We start from the raw sequence: 18,075 nt of genomic DNA on the forward strand, positions 1-18,075 counted from the left end.
GAGCACTTGTTCCCTAGGGGAGCGCTAGCGACACGGCTTAAAATGCAGCTTCACACGCTAACCGCACGTGGGAATTAGCATTTTAAGAAAGCGGCACACGGTACTTTGATTTTGATCACCCGGTCGGTGAACCTATTTTGTAAAATATCGCCTCCAGTTCTCCTTTGTCCCGCCCTCCACCCTCCTGTTCTTGCTCTCGGCTATCCAGGGCCAGTTAAAGAAACCGGAAATCCACAGGAACGCGCGCCGGGAGCGGGCCTTCGCTGCGCTGCACCGCGCGTGCGCGCGCCGTCTCTTGCGTCACTCGGCCGCGCCCAGCCTTTCGGCGACGGCCCTTGGTCCCGGCCGCGGCGGGGGTCGCAGGTCGTCCGGGGCAGGTTCTCCTCGGCGCTCCCCCATGGAGGAGGCGGCGCTCACGGCTGCAGACCCGGATGCTCTCACCTCCTTCTGTACGGCGACGAAGGCGCTGGCCGCGCGAGCTCAAGAGGCGGCGGCCCGTGCGGCCTGTGTGGGCGTGTAAGCGGAGGTGACCAGGGCCAGATAGTGGAGGGGAAGCCGCATGGCCGGCCTCCAACTGGGGTGAGGTCGCCACTCTTTCTTTTTCTTTTTCTTTTTCTTTCTTTCTTTCTTTTTCTTTCAGGCAAGCGCGAAGGGGCTAATTGTGGGCTACTCTGCTGGTCTTGGGTTCTTGGGTTGGTAGGGGCCCTTCAGGGGACACGTGTGTTCAGAAATGGAAGGGCTTTTCCTCATATTCTGCATCGAGGAATCCCACCGTGAATTGGATTGGTATTAAATGCCGTAGAAGCCTGGCTTGTCTGTGTCGGGCGCGTGTTCATTAAGCTCATTCAGATAGTTTCGTTTTGTTGTGGTGAGTTTTAGAAGATTGTTTCAACTACCGCGGAGATACTGACAATTGAACAAGCCTTAGGAGTCGGCCGTAACGTTTTGAACATGACTGTTTCAATTTCCTAACTTTTATAAAGTCCCTTAATCCTGTCTTCCTCTCCCTACAACTGTACAAAACTCTCAGTACGTTTAGTTTTGTATTTGTGTCTCTTCAGTTTCTTCACGAGGTTTTCCAGTTTAATACAGGACTATGTTTTAGTTCTGTTTCTAGAAGTTATATACCATGTGCCTAGTTAGTACTTTTTTATGAGAGAATAGAGGTCTTTGTTTCATTGCAGTAAGCTGTTGAAGCACTATGTTGTCCTTGGTTGAGTAGGTTTCATGTTGGTAAGTAAAACGGGTATGGAGGCCAGTAACCAAATTTTTGAAAGTATTTAGTAACTATGCAGTCCTTTTGCCTACTTCTGTATTTTCTTCTTTCCAGGCTGGAGCTACTCTGCCAGGGTTTAAAACTTTAAATGAGAGTAAAGAGTATTTACAAGGAAATGAAAGTGAGTAAGTCATCTCTAACTGCTTCCAGACTTTTTTTCATAAGAGAGACCATATTAAACTTACATGTAAGTTAAAATTTTAATTTATAACTAATGTTGCTAAATTAGGGTTGGAGATTTAGGTTCTGTAGTATTTATAAGTACTGCTTTTAAAAATAATTAGCTAAATAAGAGATTGGAAAAAATTAAAGGAGAAGTAAAGATTAAGAAATTAAAGATTAAGAGCTCTAAAGTTTTCATTCAGTGTGGGCAGCCCATAAAGAAATAGAGTCCAATGGACACTTAGGTTCCTTTTCAGGCTGTGTAACTTTCTCTTTGGTCCTCTGCATGCGGTTTAACCCCTTGGAGGTTTGGTTTCTTTGGTTGTAAGGTGGGGAGAATGATACCTTCTTCCCATTGGGTGTATTAGAAATAATGTGTATCAGTTACCTGGAACAGTGCTTCACAGGTGTGCAGTAAGTGGTAGCTGTTACTATTAGAAATAATAAAAAAGTTACATTTGTTTTTATGATATTTCTTTTATGTAAAAATACCCTGCAGTGGTATCCTCCCTACCCTTGTTCAGTGTCAGCCACAGTGGCCTTTCTTTTGCTAGAAAACTGCATACCAGTTCATACCTCTCTGCTTTTGCATTTTTTTCTCTGCTTTTTTCTTTTTCCTCTCTTTCAAGCCTTTGCTCAATACCTGCTCCACTAGGCCTCTTAACCAACCTAGTTAAAATAGAAGTCCCCTAACCCAACTCCCCAGTGCCCTTAACCATAGCATTTACCACCTTCCAATATAATGTTCTTATTTTTATTGTCTTGCCCTACCTCCAAACAAGGTAAACTCCATGAAGGCGGTGATTTGGTTTGTTTTATTCACTGCTGTATCCCCATTACTAGAGCATAGTATGTATTCATGTAGATGTTTGTTGGTTGAGTAAATGAGATAAGCACCTGTCCCCAGTGAAGGGGATATAAGTCGTATACATAAGTAACTGTAATACGGTCTAGAAAAGTGTCCAAAGAGAAGTGTAGGTTAAAGGCCAGGGAATTCAGAAAGATTGATTACTCTGGCTTATGGAATTCAAGCAGGGCTTCATTTTGGAGGTGCCTTTTGAATTGGCTCCTTAAAGATGAAAGGGATAATGTAAACAAAGATATGGAGGAAAAGGAGTAAGAAAGAATGCAGGAGTGTGTTGACTTCGGGTGGAACACAGGGTATGTGAAAGTATTGGGAAATAAGATTTAAAAGTTAGGTTTGGAGCAAATAGTGAAAGGTCTTAAGAAGATTACAAATTTGAGCTTCTTTAAACAATGGGTAGCAGGAGAATGAGATGGCACAAATGTGTTTTATAGAGCAATGTGACAGCATCGTATATTGAAGCTGGATTAGGATTGGGAGAGACATGGAGGTGCAAGGCTGTATTTCACAAAGGTAGACTCCATCTGGCACTCTTGGCCCTTGTATCCAGTTTGGGTAATGAGGATGGAGAAGCCACAGTCAGAATACAAGGAGGAGCAGATTGGGGAAGAAGATGATGACCTACACTGAGAGCCTGGTTGGAGCTGCCACTTGCTTGTGTTCCACCTCTGAGACTAAATGGAGACTCCAATGGGAAAGGCAAAAGGCTGAGAATAAGGAGACCTGGATTCTAGCCCTGTCCTGCTACCTACCAGCTGCTGGAGAAGTTGCTTAACATCTTTGTGCCTGTTTTCTCATCATGGGGCCCTCACCACGTATCTTTCAAGTTTTTGTGAAAATGAAATGTCAAAAATGCTGTGACAAGTTTAAAGCTGTAAATGTACTTTTGTTGGTATATTCTTTAAAATTATCTAACTTTGGTAATTGTGTAGCCTACTGTTAATCATTTTGCAAAGCTAATCTTAATTTCAGTATATCTTATAGTTGTTAGAATACTAGTCTAATTTTTCCTGTTCCTTAAATTATGTGTTCTCTGTGTTTTAGAAGAAAATGGGCCAATTTCAGAATTTTATTTTAAGATGTATTTATTTCATTTTCAACGTAACTTGTATTTAATGAAAGTTAACATAAATATTCATAAATATTAGTAAAATAAGCTGTGAGAATTAAAATTTAGAATAAGCTAGAAATTCTAAGAGCCTTTAAAAGTGTGTTTAAAATTAAAATGGGTCATTTTCAGAATTTTTAGTTCACTCAGCTGTGGAATCCTTGAGGACAGGGACTTGTGATCATCTTTATAACTCCAAAGTTTGGCACATTAGAGCTGCCCCGTATATGTTTATTGAACAGATGACCACATATAAGTAATAACAACAGCCTGGAGGGGAGGAGTGTGGGATGGGTCCTTCCACCTGTGTCCCCCTGAGAGGTAAGATGGGCAGGTTACCACCTGGAGCTTGTCCTTTAGGAAAATAGTTGAAGTGAAACTTAGCAAGTTTTCTTGTTTAGCTGGCCTTAAACCTGGCCCTACTTCATAGTTAATCCTTAAGAATAAAAGATAATCTGTTTCAGGCTCTCCCTGCTGTGATAGACCTTGATAGTTACAGAGTGGGAGCAGATCTGAGAATAGTGAAACAAACTCATTCCTTTTAGGACATTCACACTGATGTCCTATTTTCAAACAAATGAGAAAATTAATTTACTTAGTTTAGTGGTGAAGACTGCTTTATAACTTGAGGGTTTGCAAATTCTGTGTTGTTTGTCTCCCTTCCCCCCATCTGCCCACCACCACACTGGTGTAGTTCCATGAGTGAACAAATAACCTTAATTATATAAAGGCTTATAAATCAGATTTACCACTATAAATGAGTGCCTTTTGTGGGAAAACCAGCACAAAGAACCAAAGTCATTGTCTTTAAGTACCTTAAAGAGTTTATCTTCAAAGATAGGACAGTAATTGAGAGTTTAATTTTATAAGGCTGACTAAAAATAAGTGCAAAGGAAAGAAATGCCTTTGGGCTATTGAAGAAGTCTTTGTAGCACAGCTTGGAGTGTGACCTGGTCTTGAGTGAAGAGCAGGCTTTAAGTATTGGGTAGGAGGACGGGAGGGCTGTGGTCTATCTGGGCAGTGATGACACTTGTCTGAAGGGAGCCATGGTCCTGTGTTGGGAAATGAAGGGAGCAGGAGGGTTGCAGCTTTCCAAAACCATATGCATAATATTGACCAATCTGTCAAAAAAGGCTTTCTGTCTACTTTTGTGTGTTCAAAATTTTCTATAATAAATAGATAAAAAGAAGAAAATAAATTTTAAATAGCATCATGAAATTCTATGTAAAATAAATATGGAGAAGATTCATATATAGGCATAATAAAGTTAAGAACAATGAACTTTCAGTGACTTTAGGATAAAATGAATAAGATTCTATTATAATGTATTGTTTAATCACCTCTTCTTCACTTTGTTCATAGGGCTAGGATTCCCTCCCCTTGGCACGTGACGCTGGGTACATGAGAGTGATGGTGGTTTATTAATCACACTCAGCCCAGGCAGAAGGACACAGTACACTGCACAGGGCCACAAAGGGTGGGGGTGGGGGGCTGCAGAGTGAAGAAGGAGTTGCTGTGGAATGTAGGCTTTGAGTAACAAGTGGTTGAGGTGCGCCCCTTGATTCCTGCAGCAGAATGTGATTGGCTTGCTTTAATAATTCTATAGTCTGGCAGGGCAGTGAAGCCTACTACTCAGGGATAAGCAGGAATTGTGCCAGGTCTCCATGATAAGGATTATTTGACCTTTTTTTAAAGTAATCTCTACACCCAGAGTGGGGCTCGAACTCACAACCCCAAGAGCAAGTCATAGGCTCTACTGACTGAGCTAGCCAGGGTACCCCAGGGAAGGTTATTTGGCTTTGGAACCTTATCCCAGGAGCAGAGTGGGGAGGGGAACTTATGGTTAGGCCATTGAAAGCCCTCCCCGTTTTATCAGATTTCAAAGCAGCACATAATATTGGGTCTTTATTTTTTTAAAGGGAGTGATTTATTTATTTTTAAGTAGGTTCCACACCTAACGTGGGGCTTGAACTCCCAACCCTAAGATCAAGAGTGGCACGCTCTGCTGACTGGGCCCTCCAGGAGCTTGGGTCTTAATTTTAGACCTTATGCCACATGTACGTAATTTGCATTTAGTGAAAGTTACTATTAAGTGTTAATAAGTAAATATTACTAAATTAATAGTTACACATTTGGTATTTGAAAGTCAGGTTTCTGTTAAGTATAGTCTAAATTTGTCTTTGTGAGGCTATCATTATACTGGGATTGGAATTGTAGATAAACCTGACTTGTTTCTGGATATCATTTTTACAGCTAATAAAGTTATATTTTTTTGATAAGAGAATATTCAGACTAAACTTTAGCTTGTTTTCTTCAGACCTTCAAAAGGGGAGTTACAGACCAGGGAACTTTAAGTAGTCACTTCCTCAGTATAATTTGCATGATAATTAAGAACATTGCTTGATGGTGATAATGGTTAAAGGAGTTGATTTTACATTAAGGGGTGCTTTCAAGAATCTTAGGTGACCCATGGTCATTGGAATACAGAGTGGGCTGAAGTGTTTGGTAGCTGGGTTTCTTTACTCCCATTTTCCCAGACTTTATTACTATTACCTTTGCATTTTCACTTGTATATAGTGCTATCACTTCCTAGCATACTTTAACAACTTCTTACAGTTTTCAAGTTTTATAGGCTGTAAAACAGCTGTTATATTTTAGGATGCTGATCTAAATGATGCAACTTTATTTTTAGGGCCAGTTATAATTATTCCATTCATCTGTATTAACCCAGAAAACATATATTAAAATAAATTTTTGAGACTGCCAGATAGCTAGGTGCACAGGATTAAAAAGGTGACTCATGTAGGAGCCTAGGGGCTGGCAGTCTAGTGAGGGAGACTGGGTCATAAACACTGTTAAACCAGTCATTTAGAGTGAACACTGTAAACACACTTGTTGTCATAATCTTTTTATAGTCTATAGAAGTAATTCTTGCTGCTAACCATTTTGTTCCCAAATTCTCTGCCTCCCCCTTTCCCTGCATGTTTATTTCTCTGTACATACTGATTGTCATAGTCCAGAATTATTCCAAAGGTAAGCTGAAGTTGAGGCTTGAGGTTACCAATGTTTGGCACATAAAGAGACCATGGTTTATTTTATTTTAAATGTAAAAATCAGTAGTAACTTTATAGATGTTTAGCCTCTTTTGTTAGTGTATATGTTAAGGTTGTGATTCATCCAAGGTCGTGCACCCAGCTAGAGGCAGGACTGAGTCTCCAAATTCCCCACCTGGGACTTTCCTGAATGCATATTCTTGCCTTAGGATTGGCATTAAGAAGATTGGAGTTACTTTTCCAAATACCTGTTAAGAGAGATCAATTATAGGAAAGTGTCAAGTAGACAGTTAATCTCATCCATATTGTATGTGACTGATACAAAAACTCAAGAGCACCTCCCTGACTTGAGTGTCTTACTTTCTTTCCATGTTTCAGTATTATCTTGTTCTAGATTGTGAGGTGACTTTGCTTTTGGGATTGTTAGTGGTTTCTTTCTTTCTTTCCTCCCTCCCCCCTCCCTTCCTGTAGGCTCCACACCAACACAGGGCCTGAACTCATGACCCTAAGATCAGACCTGAGTCAAGACCAGGAGTTGGCCACCCAATGGACTGAGCCACCCAGGTGCCCCTTGTTAGTGGGTTCTGTCCTGACATCCCTGCAGTTCTTGGGCACTGCAGCATGTGTTTTAAAAACCTTAATATGGAAATGTCCAAACATACATAGTACATACAGTAGAAAGAATAATACAGTCAACCCTTGGGTGTGCCTACCACCCATCTTTACTAGTGATCCCCATTTCTGCAAACAAGTTTTGGTATTTCAAAAATCTGATGGGAATTTTACATTTACCCATAATAAGCCTGTTCAGGTATGTAAATTAGCTATCCCAGTGGCATGTAGCAATAAGCATTTATGATTGTGTTCACAGGTCTTTAGGTCAGCAGGGATGACTGTGTTTTGCTCTGCATGTGATGGAAGGGTGCCAAGGGGCAAGCAAAAATATAAAGATCCTCTTTAGATGTAGACTCAGAACTGGCCTTTTGGCACTCCTGTCACACCTACCTCCTGTTGGCCAAAGTAAGCCATGGGGCCATGCCCCAAATCAGTGGGGTGGCAAGGACTGTTCTTATGAAGTGTTCCAGGAACCATAACCGGACTCAACGGGCAAATCTAAACACTGGCCTCCTTGTCAATGTCATCTCGGTGTGAATACTTTTTCCATTATTACAGAACATTATCACCCATTATTTAACTGTCTTTTGTCTCCCCACTGAAGACTAAAATTTAGCTATCACTATTTTATCCATAGAGCTTAGCATAATGTTTAGTGCACACAGCATTTGTTTGGTAAATACTGTTTGAGTAAATGGATAAAGTAATTGAGGGGCTAGGTGAATAGGAAGTTGCTTTTGCTAAAGGCCAGAATCTAATAACCTGAAGAATAGAAAAACTTGGCTAGTCAGCACGGGTTAATGTGTGAGGATCCTACTGAATTGCAGATTAGTTCTGGAACTCAGTAGTTAAATTGTGGTACTGAAAATACCAGAAAGTTGGGCTGGCAGTTAGTTAAAACCAATCATAAACTTTGTTGCAGAGAAACCTCTGCTTTCTACACTTTGCAGTAGAGTTCATGAGTTGGCCATTTGAAAAAAAAAGTGCAGTCTTTGGTAAGCCTCTGCCTCCCTGTCTGGTCTTGTCGCTTGAGCCTTCTAGGTCAGTAGTCCTCTTGTTCTCTGAAAAGTGCACCGGTATCACACTTGTACCTTGGCAAACATCTGTCTGCTAGAATCATCATCCTCTGCTAACAAAATGATATGAGAGCTGTCTTCTCTCTGCACACCCCCAAATAGGCTAAATAAGAAATAAATTACCATCTGCTTATATCTACATAGATTTCTTTTTTTTAAATGAGTGAAACAGAATTTTTTATTTATTTTTATTATGTTTAGTTAGCCACTGTATAGTACATCATTAGTTTTTTATATAGTGTTCAGTGATTCATAAGTTGCGTATAACACCCAGTGCTCATCACGACCCATGCCCTTCTTAATACCTCTCACCCTGTTACCAGCCCCCACACGCCCTTCCCCTCTGAAACCCTCCGTTTGTTTCCCAGGGTCCATAGTCTCTCATGGTTTGTCTCCCTCTCTGATTTCTCCCCCTTTAGTTTTCCCTCCCTTCCCCTATGGTCCTCCATGCCATTCCTTATGTTCCACATATGAGTGAAACCATATGATAATTATCTTTCTCTGCTTGACTTATTTCACTTAGCATAATCCCCTCCAGTTCCATCCATGTCGATGCAAATGGTGGGTATTCATCCTTTCTGATGGCTGAATAATATTCCATTGTATATATGTACCACATCTTTTTTATCCATCTGTTGAAGGGCATCTTGGCTCCTTCCACAGTTTGGCTATTGTGGACATTGCTGCTATGAATATTGGGGTGCATGTGCCCCTTCTTTTCCCTACATCTGTATCTTTGGGGTAAAAACCTAGTAGTGCAATTGCTGGGTTGTAGGGTAGCTCTATTTTTAACATTTTGAGGAACCTCCATACTGTTTTCCAGAGTGGCTGTACCAACTTGCATTCCCACCAATAGTGTAAGAGGGTTCCCTTTCTCTACATCCTTGCCAACATTTTTTGTTTCCTGCCTTGTTAATTTTTGCCATTCTAACTGGTGTAAGGTGCTATCTCAATGTGGTTTTGATTTGAATTTCCCCAATGGCTAATGATGTTGGGCATTTTTTCATATGTCTGTTAGCCATTTGTATGTCTTCTTTGGAGAAGTGTCTGTTCATGTCTTCTGCTCATTTTTTGACTGGATTATTTGTTTCTTGAGTGTTGAGTTTGAGAAATTCTTTATCGATCTTGGATATCAACCCTTTATCTGTAATGTTGTTTGCAAATATCTTCTCCCATTCTTTGGGTTGCCTCTTAGTTTTGTTGACTGTTTCCTTTGCTGTGCAGAAGCTTTTTATCTTGATGAAGTCCCAAAAGTTCATTTTTGCTTTTGTTTCCCTTTGGAGACGTGTCTTGAAAGAAGTTCCTGTGGCCGATGTCAAAGAGGTTACTGCCTATGTTCTCCTCTAGGATTTTGATGGATACCTGTCTCACAATGAGGTCTTTCATCCATTTTGAGTTTATCTTTGTGTATGGTGTAAGAGAATGGTTCAGTTTCATTCTTCTGTATGTAGCTGTCCAGTTTTCCCAGCACCACTTATTGAAGAGACTGTCTTTTTTTCCATTGGATATTTTTTCCTGATTTTTCAAAGATTAGTTGACCATAGAGTTGAGGGTCCATTTCTGGGCTCTCTATTCTGTTCCATTGGTCTGTGTGTCTGTTTTTGTAGCAATACCATGCTGTCTTGGTGATCACAACTTTGTAATATAGCTTGAAGTCAGGCAGCGTGATGCCCCCAGCTTTGTTTTTCTTCTTCAACATTCCCTTGGCGATTCGAGGTCTTTTCTGATTCCATACAAATTTTAGGATTGTTTGTTCCAGCTTCTTGAAAAATGCCAATGGTATTTTAATAGGGATGGCATTGAAAGTGTAGATTGCTCTGGGTAGCATAGACATTTTAACAATGTTTATTCTTCCAATCTGTGAGCATGGAATGTTTTTCCATCTTTTTGTGTCTTCTTCAGTTTCTTTCGTGAGTGTTCTGTAGTTCCTAGAGTATAGATCTTTTACCTTTTGGTTAGGTTTATTCCTAGGTATCTTATGGTTTTTGGTGCTGTTGTAAATGGAATCGATTCCTTAATTTCTCTTTCTACAGTTACATTGTTAGTGTATAAGAAAGCGGCTGATTTCTGTGCATTGATTTTGTATTCTGCCACATTACTGAATTGCTGTATAAGTTCTACTAATTTGGGGGTGGAGTCTTTTGGGTTTTCCACATAAAGTATCATGTCATCTGGGAAGAGAGAGAGTTTGACTTCTTCTTTGCCAATTTGGATGCCTTTTATTTCTTTTTGTTGTCTGGTTGCTGATGCTAGGACTTCTAGTGCTATATTGAACAATAGTGGTGAAAGTGGGCATCCCTGTCATGTCCCTCACCTTAAGGGAAAAGCCTTCAGCTTTTCCCCATTGAGAATGATAGTTGCTGTGGGTTTTTCATAGATGGTTTTTATGATATTGAGAAATGTTCCCTCTATCCCTACACTCTGAAGAGATTTAATCAGGAAAGGATGTTGTATTTTGTCAAATGCTTTTTCTGCATCAATTGAGAGGATTGAATGGTTCTTTTCTTTTATTAATGTGCTCTATCACATTGATTGATTTGCAAATGTTGAACCACCCTTGCATCTCCCAGGAATAAATCCCACTGGGTGTGGTGAATGATCCTTTTAATGTACTGTTGGATCGATCCTATTGGCTAGGATCTTGTTGAGTATTTTGGCATCCATGTTCATCAGGGATATTGGTCTGTAATTCTCCTTTTTGATGGGGTCTTTGCCTGGCTTTGGGATCAGGGTAATGCTGGCTGATAGAAGGAGTTTGTCTACATAGATTTCTAAGAAGAAAGTTTATGCATGAGAAAACTCCAAGTTTCTCTGTATAGATTATTCAAAAAGGACACGTGAAATTAGTAAATGTATTAAACTAGATTTGTATATTTTCATGCCTGATTTTCATTCTGTAGAATTTTTTTTCTTAACAGCAAAGTTTTGTTGCTAGGGACTGTCAACTAAGACTCGGAACATTTAAAATATGAAGCTAGAGTTTACAAAACCAATTTAAATTTTAAATTTAGTATTGGCATATAAAAGTAGTTTTATTTTTATTCTTTCAGTTTTATTCAATTATTCTTGACATACAACTTTTTTTTAAAAGATTTTTTTATTAGTTTATTAGAGAGAGAGTGAGACAGCATGAGAGGGGGGAGGGTCAGAGGGAGAAGCAGACACCCTGCTGAGCAGGGAGCCTGATGCAGGACTTGATCCCTGGACTCCGGGATCATGACCTGAGCGGAAGGCAGTCGCTTAACTAACTGAGCCACCCAGATGCCCTTGACATATAACATTGTATTAGCTTAAGGAAAGCAACATAATGATTACATATTTATATATTTTAAAATGATCACCACAATAATTTCAGTTAACATCACACATTACAAATTTATTTTCTTGTGATGAGAACTTTTAAGATTTCTCTAAGCCACTTTCAAATATATAATACAGTACTGTTAACTATAGTCACCATGCTGTACATTACATCCCCAAACTTATTTTTAACTATATCTTTTGGCCACCTTCACCTATTTCTGTCACCTCTCTACCCCGTCACCCATTTTTGTCACCCCTCTACCCCTGCCTCTGATAGCCACCAGTCTGTTTTCTGATTCTGTGAATTTGGTTTTTAAGTATGGCTTTATATCATGATCCCATCTTTTCCCATAACTATAAGAAATATAATTTTATGGGGCGCCTGGGTGGCTCAGTCGTTAAGCGTCTGCCTTTGGCTCAGGTCATGATCCCAGGGTCCTGGGATTGAGTCCCACATCAGGCTCCCTGCTCTGCGGGAAGCCTGCTTCTCCCTCTCCCACTCCCCCTGCTTGTGTTCCTGCTCTCGCTATGTGTCTCTCTGTCAAATAAATAAATAAAATCTTAAAAAAAATATATATATATATATAATTTTACATCAGTGGTAAATTATAAATAGTAAATATATTATCAGTGGTAGTAATGAAAATATTCCTTTATAAGAAGAGAAGTAGAGTGAAATTTTGAATTGCATATGGACTATCATGATCATTCTGTTAAAAAATCTCATTTTGTTTTGTTTTGCATTGTTTAGATTTGAAGATTGCATAATCCTGCCTCCAGCACCAGTGGTTTCTCTGTTTTGTGATCAATGTGACTCACAAGAACTTCTTCAGTAACAAACGAAATGATCCAGGGGCGTGGAAAATATGACTTTTACATTGGTCTGGGATTGGCTATGAGCTCCAGCATTTTCATTGGCGGGAGTTTCATTTTGAAAAAAAAAGGCCTTCTGCGACTTGCCAGGAAAGGCTCCATGAGAGCAGGTAGGCTGTGCCCTATGTGACTGTAAAATGACATATGTGTGCGCTTGTGTACTTGGGTTCTTTGATGGTAGACAACCATATCTTTATTCCTAGTTAGTATATTCGATACTTAGAATTATGCAAGCCTTGTAAATGTTTATAGAGAATCAAACATCAGTTTTGTAATGAGAAAAATTAAAAGTGAGACAATGTCAAAATAAGCTATTAACTCCTGCAATTATTATCAAAGTGGAAATAGGGACCAAGGCCCAATTAGCATCCAGCCTTATCTTTAAATTTTGATATGTCTGCAGTGAAGGAAATAGGGTTTATGAATAGAATCAGAATGTTACTGAAGGCTAGGATTTTTTGTCGAGAATAATAGTTTTACTTTTACCTTAAGACATTTTTCCTGATGATCTCGAATTGGCAGGAAGGAAAGAGAAGGCTTACTGTGGTTAAAGAGTATTCTGTTTAGTGATTTTCTGAAGGGTGGTATAGATTATTTCCCCAGAAACTGCTGACAAGTCACGAGACCTTGGGGGATACTCAATATGATTAAACCCCACTCTGACTTCATTTGGTGCATTCATGACAGCATTATTTTGCATTCTGGTCATGTTCCATCATTCAGCCTCTGCTTTAGTTCTAGACCTGGTTCTGACCTCATAGGAAGACCTGCTTTGGCAGTAAAACAATAAATCACTTTCTCCCGCTTTCCTGTGCCATCTTTATGGCCAGAGCTAGTAGCCTCTGTTAGAGGTTAGTGGGCAGAGGAGAAAGTATTAGCATATGCTGCTTGAACAAGTATATTCCTCATTCTTGTCTTAAGGCAGGTACTCTCATTGTCCATGATAGATATGCTTGTCAAAGGGTTAATTTGCATTGGCTTTTTCTTTTGGACAATGGCTTAAGTACCAATTAATTCCTGATTTTATTAATTTTGGGGGGGAGGAAAGTCAAGTAGGAAGATGAGCATCTTGGCAGCTCGACTGATGAATGCTCAGTCTTTTTATGTATGGTCAATATAAAACCCCTTTCTCCAAGGTTACTGCCTCATAACTGGGACTAACCCACACCTATATGGCTTATCCACATTCAGACTAATTTATTTGAAGTTGGGTTACTTCTTACTGGTTCATTTTCTTTACTATTATTGAAGCTGAGTTCACAAAACAAAAGAATGAAGTATAGACCGAATATAAGGATTGATTTAATTCCTTCAGTATAGTGTACTGAACAGTATAGTGCAAACCTAAAAATTTTAACATTATCATGATGCTCATTCCTTTTTCTAAGATAATCATAAAAAGATTATTTTAGAAATTCCCTTATACAGTCATGATGGAACCTTTATTTAAAGTAATAATCAACAAATGAGATATTTCAAAATCTATCATTGCTAATAGTTGTCATAAATTTATAAGAGTCTGATAATCTTCCAAAAAAGTGAAATATTTTTTCATTCACAGGTCAAGGTGGCCATGCATATCTTAAAGAATGGTTGTGGTGGGCTGGATTGCTATCAAGTATGTATATAGAATATTTCAAGGAAATATTATATTGTATATTAAAGTATTTGCATATACTAATACAGCCTCATATTACTAGCACATTTTGTTACTTATTTAATTTTTTTTTTTTTTTTTTTGAGATTTATCTGTTCTAGAGAGAGAGAAAATGAGGGAGAGAGAGGGGCAGAGAATCCTGAAGCAAACTCCCCACTGAGCATGGAGCCTGATGCTGGGCTCAATCCCAGCACCCCAAGATCACACAACCTGCGCCAAAGTCAAGAGTTTGCTTAACCGACTGAGCCACCAAGGTGCCCCTAGCACTTTTTAAAATTTTAAATAAATCCTTTTTTAGTGAACAGTACTCAAAATATAAAATTTAAGCCAGTAAAAGTCATGTAGCAGTTTAATAGTTTATTTAATTTGAATGAGAAGACTTTCTTTTACCTGTCTGATTAAAATATGTCTGATATATGTGTTTTTTAAAATTCTCAGTTTAAGAAGGTAACTTTGAGGGGTGCCTACGTGGCTCAGTCAGCTAAGCATCTGCCTTCGGCTCAGGTCATGATCCTGGGGTCCTGGGATGGAGCCCCACGTCGGGCTCCCTGCTCAGTGGGGAGCCTGCTTCTCCCTCTGCCTCTCTCTCTCTCTCTCTCTGTCTCTCATGAATAAATAAATAAAATCTTTAAAAAAAAAAAAAAAGGTAACTTTGAAAGTAAAATATCCTGTTTTTAATTCCTCCCCCTTCATTGATTTTCATTCCAAATTGGAATTTTGGAATTTAGAATTTTGAGCCTGGGTGGCTCAGTTGGTTAAGCGTCTGCCTTTGGCTGGGGTTGTGATCCTGGGTTCCTGGGATCATGTGGACCCCACCCCCCCCCCCCTCCCCCCCCAGCATAGGACTCCCTGCTCAGTGGGGAGCCTGCTTCTCCCTCTCCCTCTGCCAACTCCCCCTACTTGTGCCCTTTCTCAAATAAAATCTTTTTTTTTTAAAGGAAAGGTATGCATTTGATAAGAGTCTATGCTTATTTTGATGATTACCTTTAAAAAGGTACATAGAAAAATGATTCTTAAGACACCAAACCTTCGAAGTATTCAGGATTAAATTATGTAAATGTTCTCTATAAGCTTAAGAGTGGTTGAAATAACGAAGAGACTGATTTGACTATTCATTCAACAAATATTTATTGATCATTTCTGGTATGCCAAGTGTTATTCTGGGTGCTGGAGATAAAACTATTCAAACAAACAGAAAAATCTTTATCCAGATGAGACTTAACATTCTAGATGGAAGCAAATAATAAACTAGATAAATACATTAAAATGTGTATGTTAGTGATAAATACCAACATTTGCTAGGAATAAAGTAGGGAAAGGATGTAACATGAAGGATAGTTAGGTTTACATTTTAGATGGGAGGCTAAGACAGTTCCCTTATATTTTAGAAGAGGGGACCAGAGCAGATCTTACTATTTGATTAAAAGATGTAAAGTGAGGGAGTTAGCCATATGGATATTTGGGGGAGGAACATTTTAAGCAGGAGGAAACAGTAAATGTGAAGACCATGAGGCAGACCATGCCTAGCCTGTTGAAATGTGACAGGCAACCTGCAAGATAGCCCACAAGGATTCTCATCCCCTGGTATTCACACCTTCTTATAATCCCCTCTCACATTGAATTAATGTTGGCCTGGTATGTATGATCTTAGAATGTAAAAGAAGTGATGATGGGTCACCTGGGTGGCTCAGTCAGTCGGTTTAGCAGCTGCCTTCAGCTCCATTCCTGATCCCAGAGTCCTGGGATCGGGGCTCCCTTCTCAACGGGGAGCCTGCTTCTTCCTCTCCCTGCTGCTCCCCCTGCTTGTGCTTGCTCCCCCCACCCTCATGTCAAATAAATAAATAAAATCTTTTAAAAAAACAAAGTGATGATGTGTGACTTTAAGGCCAAGTCACCAAAGGCATTGTGGCTTTACCTTGATTGCTTGGATGCCTACTCTGAGGGAAACCAGCTGTGGTGGTGTTAGGACATGCCCACAGCCTGAAGAAGGTTCCCAGGCCATAGCCAGTACCAACTTGTAAGTCATGTGACTAAGCCACCTTGGTTGTGTTCTTCAGTTCCAGTCCAACCTTCAGATGACTGCAGCCCCAACTTCTATCTTTGACTGTAGACCTCTTAAAAAACTCTGAGTGAGAAGAACTTAATGATCTCTTTTTTCTGAAGTCTTGACCAACAGAAACTATGAGAAACCATGAAGTCTTGACCAACAGAAAAAAGGCTTTTGTTTTAAGGTGCTAAATTTTGGAGTGCTTTATTTTAAATACTGCACTGGATTATTAAAGCCTGAAGGTTACGTTAAAGAGGAAAGAATAGCAAGGGAGTGAATGTGGGCGACGTAGCAGGGAGTGAATGTGGGCGAAGTAGCAGTAAGAATGTGGGGGAGTCTGCTTCAGGATTCTCTGCCCCCCCCCCGACTTTCTCTTTATTTATTTGACAGAGACAGCGAGAGAGGGAACACAAGTAGGGAGAGTGGGAGAGGGAGAGGCAGGCTTCCCGCAGAGCAGGGAGCCCGATGTGGGGCTCAATATCAGGACCTTGGGATCATGACCTGAGCTGAAGGCAGATGCTTAATGACTGAGCCACCCAGGCGCCCCAGATTAGCAAACTTTTAAATCTGACAGTATCAAGTGGGACAAAGGGAGCTCTCATACTCTGCTAAGTGAAATTTGGTATAACCATTTTGGAAAATACAGTAACCATAAGTGATCTTTCTATGAGATCACATCCCTCCCCTGCATAAGATTCCCTAGTGGCTTTTCAATTCAGATGAAATCTGTATCATGATTCACAGAGGTTGTGTAGCATGTGGCCCTGGCTACTTCTGACTCCAGGGCTGCTCTTCCCCTCGCTCATTCTGCTGGAACCATCCTTGTCTTCCTTGCTGTTCAGACATGCCAGACCTTGCGTGTCTTGTCAAAGGCTTGTACTTGCTGTTCTCCCTGATTGGGATATTCTTCCCCCAGATAGCTACAAGTAAATACTTCACTTCATACCAGACTGCTCAGTTTTCCATCGGAGTGCCCTTGCCTGGCACCATGAGCCTGCCTTCAGCAGCACTCTATTCCTTTCTACACTGCATGGTTAAACACTTGACGTGTGTATTTTGCCTATTTTCCCTCACTAAAATGTAAGTTTTTAGGAGAACGGTATTTTTTTTGTTTTTTTATTTTTTTAAAAGATTTTAATTTATTTGAGAGAGCATGAGAGAGAGAGTGAGGGGGGAGAGGCAGAGGGAGAGGGAGAAGCAGACTCTCGCTGAGCAGGGAGCCTGGATGCAGGACTCCATCCCAGGATACTGGGATCATGACCTGAGCACAAGGCAGACTTCTAACGGCTGAGCCACCCAGGTGCCCAGGAGAACAGTATTTTTGTTTTGCTTACTGCTGTATTTCCTGATCCTAGAATAGCATCTGGCACATTGTAGGTACCTAAGGATGTCTTTTGAATATAAGAGTTGGGTTTAAAAAGAAAAAACTAGTGAAAAAGACTTGGAAGAAGTGCTTTCATACAGTTTTAGCTGCTTCTAATTGATTTGTGTTTGTTGTGATAGGATTTATTAAAATTTTTTTTAAAGAATTTTTATTTTTTTGACAGAGAGATAGCGAGAGCAGGAACACAAGCGTGCGGGGAGTGGGAGAGGGAGAAGCAGACTCCCCACTGAGCAGGGAGCCCGATGTGGGCCTTGATCCCAGGACCCTAGGATCATGACCTGAGCCGAAGGCAGACGCTTAATGACTGAGCCACCCAGGTGCCCCTTTATTAAAATTTTTTAAAAAATATACATAAGCATAAATTGGACCTCTTCAATTAAAATTACAGATTTGTATTCTTTCTTTTTTTTTTTTTTTTCTAAAAAAATTTACAGATTTGTATTATTTCTAATTGGCTTGGATTCTGTTCTAATGTTGGTAATTTACAGGAGAACCCTTATGAGTAGATGGGAGAAAATAAAGAAATTACTAAATACAATTGAAGTAGCATATAAAAAATATATGTATACATTTGACCCTTCAACAACATGGGACTTATGGGCACTGACCCCCTGTGCAGTTGAAAATCTGCATATAACTCTTGACTCCCCAAAAAC

At 39.9% G+C, this 18,075-nt stretch overlaps 1 protein-coding gene across 2 annotated transcripts in view; it reads left to right on the forward strand.

The window, feature by feature from the left end:
• Positions 1-298: 298 nt before the first annotated feature.
• NIPA2 (NIPA magnesium transporter 2) overlaps positions 299-18,075 on the forward strand; it is a 32,371-nt gene continuing 14,594 nt past the window's right edge. Inside the window, exons 1-4 of one of the 2 annotated variants that reach the window (XM_032395433.1) lie at positions 299-579; positions 1,331-1,463; positions 12,210-12,441; positions 13,893-13,949. In XM_032395433.1, coding sequence (XP_032251324.1) covers positions 12,303-12,441; positions 13,893-13,949 — 196 coding nt within the window. In that variant the 5' untranslated portion in view covers positions 299-579; positions 1,331-1,463; positions 12,210-12,302. The remainder of the gene's footprint in view (positions 580-1,330; positions 1,464-12,209; positions 12,442-13,892; positions 13,950-18,075) is intronic. The other variant, XM_032395434.1, reaches the window with a different exon arrangement.

This window comes from Phoca vitulina, unplaced genomic scaffold (assembly GCF_004348235.1).
Source record: "Phoca vitulina isolate PV1807 unplaced genomic scaffold, GSC_HSeal_1.0 scaffold84, whole genome shotgun sequence".
NCBI classification, from domain to species: Eukaryota; Metazoa; Chordata; class Mammalia; order Carnivora; family Phocidae; genus Phoca; species Phoca vitulina.